At 38.6% G+C, this 3,358-nt stretch overlaps 1 protein-coding gene across 1 annotated transcript in view; it reads right to left on the bottom strand.

Moving 5' to 3' along the window:
• The window catches only part of ANO6 (anoctamin 6), a 283,578-nt gene that overhangs the window by 115,085 nt on the left and 165,135 nt on the right, over positions 1 to 3,358 (bottom strand). The window contains exon 3 of the mRNA XM_006865322.1: positions 1,747 to 1,875. Within this exon, the coding sequence (XP_006865384.1) occupies positions 1,747 to 1,875 (129 nt within the window). The remainder of the gene's footprint in view (positions 1 to 1,746; positions 1,876 to 3,358) is intronic.

The raw sequence follows: 3,358 nt of genomic DNA, 5'->3' as shown, positions 1-3,358 counted from the left end.
GCAGCATCAATGGGCTTAAGTGTGGCAACAGTAGTGAGGTTGGCCCAGAATTGGGCAGTGTTTTGTTCTGCTGTACATACGGTCACTATGAGTCGGTACCAACTCAATAGCACCTAACAACAATGACTAAAACAAACTACTGGTGTGGTTCTGTAGGATCAGCATTGAACCACAAGGTCAACAGTTCAAACTTACCAGTTGCTCCTCACAAACCTACATGGGGTCACTCTGGGTCAGAACTGACTTGATGACACTTAACAGCAAAAAACAAACATCTAAAATCAAAATAAAAACAGTAATGATTGCTTATTTTTAAAAGCAATCACTTGATTTGGGCAGAAATCAATAGATTTAAGATGCATATACTTCAAGGAGATTATTGAGAATGGTACAATTAAACATGTACATGTATACTAGCAGAGTCCTGGCACTGTAGGATAAACCCTAGACTACAAGATTTGTTGAACTGCAAGGTCGGCGATTCAAACCCACCAGCCACTCCTCAGAAATCCTATACAGGGTTGCTATGAGTCAGAACCAACTTGAAGACACTTCACAACAACATGTATAACAGTACACATGTGAGTGATGAACAAAGGATAAGGAGTGAATTCCAGAGTGGTAAAAAGTGACATTTTCATGTAGGATCTCTTTTCCTGTCCTCTTTTACTTTAATGATGTTTAAATTCAGTCAAAGAATGTCTAGGTAGTTGGTATACCTTAGCCTATGGCTTCAATATTAGACTTAAAGATATAGTCCTGTTACCTCATAAAACCTGAAGCAAAAGAAAAGGGAAGATGAAACAACTGACAGGTGAGGAAAGGTTTGGAACAGAAAAATTGAGGTAAGGAGCACAGTTTCTAGATTCAGTATTTGACCAAAGTTTCAACCCTGAATCTACTATTTCCTGGGCTAAGCTTAGTTCATGACCTTAGACAAACATTTGACCTTTCTAAACTATCAACTGTGTCATCCATAAAGTGTTAATGGTAATAGAACTTGGGAGTTTGGGCATGGTGCTGTGGGATAAAGCACTGGATTGCAATGTTGGTTTGAACCATAAGGCCAGTGGCTTAAATGCACCAGCTGCACCTTGGAAACCCTATATAGGGTCGCTATGAGTTGGAACTCACTCAATGCACTAACCAACAGCAACAAGAATAGAACTTGGGTGGTGAAAACTGTTGACTTGCATACTAAACCAAAGTTGGAAGTTCGAATCCACCCAGAGACATCTTGGAAGAAAGATTTGGCAATCTACTTCCAAAAAATCAGCCACTGAAAATCCTATAGAGCACAGTTCTACTCTGCCACATATGGGGTCACATGACTAATGGCAAGTGGATTTCAAAAGGTCCTAGCTCCAGTGTTGATTTGAGAATTAAATGTGAAAATCCATGCAAGATGCCTGAGCAGGAACACTCATGGAACGGTTAGCTTGCTTTCCCAATCAGTTGTAAATACCTAGGTATGCTTTTCATTTAAATCTCTTCTACCCAGTAGTTTTACTGTCTTCAGTATGAAACCAACTGATGCTAAGTAGCCTGAGGAAGTTTCTGCTTCAAATTAATTAAATAAAAAATTGTTAACATGCCTTGAGGGAATGATGAGCAGAGAAAGTCTGAAAATATGCTTGGCATAAGATATTTCAAACACCAACATTCATTTTATTGCTTGCATAAAGACAGCACCTTTCCCCCTATTTCACAGTATTATAGGGAAAAAAAATAAATTTGAAAATTTACCTTTTGTTTCTCATTTGAACCCTTCTTACTGGTCTCTTTTTTACTTTCATCTTCATACACGAGAACAAAGTCAATTCTTCGCTGGCCATCATTAAAAAAGAGGGAGTCAGGTTTATCATTATATTCTTCCTGTGTGCAATAGAAAGAAAAATTGTACTATCAATGTTTTGAAGGAAAAAAAAAGTCAATTTATAATTGCTTATGTCCTAGCTTCAATAGATTCATTGATATGTTCAAACCGAAAGAGAAATGCATTGATGACTAGTTTTTTAACCAAGTTGTCATGGTCTTGGTCATAAACATGGTCTTCTTGGTAATAGCTCTTGGAAGTCAGCTGTGTAGCATGTTTCTAGAGATGCATGGAAATATGTCCATAGTATGTATTCCCATGTTATGGAACTATATCAGGGCTCTGGGATGGTTAGCTCTACCTCAAACAGCAAATGGAGTACATCAAGATCAAAAGAGGATACAGTAAACAGAGGTGCCTATATGAAGGACGTGAGTTTATTAAAAAAGAATAAAAATCAAACAAAAGAATCACTATGAAAATGCCAGTCCCTGGCCATAGTAAATATAATGCTAGATACCCTGTCAATAATACCTCTGTTTCATTTTAATTTTTGAGGACATATAGAAGACAGGCTTTCTGCTCTGGCAAAGATTTAAAGGCTCAGAAACCCTAAACAGGGTCGCAATGAGTCAGAACCGATTCGACAGCATTTAACAACAGCAACAACAATAGAAAATAAGGGTTAAGATGGGAAATATTTCTGGATCGGGGTCTCTTTCAAATACTCATTGAAGAATCTGATGTCGAAAGGTCAGCATATAATTTCTTGAACTAGTATTATCCAAGTAAGTAAAACAGATGGGGCTCTAGTGTGTTTGTTTCTAGTAGATAGCATACATGTGTTACTCTCTCTATCTTTCAGGCAACTTCTGCCTTAAAATAATCTCCAATTCTACCTACCTAACTGGAGAAGGGGAGAAGAGACGATATTGTCCTAAAAAGAAGAGGGTGGCTCTTAGGTGCTTTCTGAAATTACATGTGAGATGTCCAATATATATATATTTTAAAAGCAATAATATGTTGATGTTCACATACAAATAAAAAAATATACAATCATTTAAATATCCTAAGGGCATATTCTGAAAGCCAGCCTCCTTCCTGCAGGCACACAGTCTTACTCAATCCAAGGGCCTAGAGCTCACAGCTGCTCTATCTCTCCATGCCGCTGCCTCTGCCATCACTGTTCCTCTAGGTAGGATCTCATGCTCCACTCGTGTTCTTCTTTCTTCTTCTTTTTTTTTTTTTCCAAATGTTTTATTGTGAATTATATGATAGTTTACATGGGAGAACATTAGTTTTATATTCATCCTATCATATATCATCTCATTGCTATGGGTACAATCCCCTCCATGCATCATCAACCAACCACAGGGTATACCCTGCAAGCCTGACCCCTGGTCATCAGCACACAGCCCCTCTCCCTCTCTGTGTCTAAAGTCCTCAGCTGCTCCATCTCTCCACATCATCATCTCTGCCTCCATCTCTGGGGTCACTGCTTCTCTGGGTAGGGTCCTGCTCTCCGCTCTTCTCCCTTGATGG

The sequence above is a fragment of the Chrysochloris asiatica genome, unplaced genomic scaffold (genome assembly GCF_000296735.1).
Source record: "Chrysochloris asiatica unplaced genomic scaffold, ChrAsi1.0 scaffold00077, whole genome shotgun sequence".
Taxonomy (NCBI): domain Eukaryota; kingdom Metazoa; phylum Chordata; class Mammalia; order Afrosoricida; family Chrysochloridae; genus Chrysochloris; species Chrysochloris asiatica.
The sequence above is the reverse complement of the archived record's forward strand: the minus strand, read 5'-3'. Positions and strand labels throughout refer to the sequence as shown.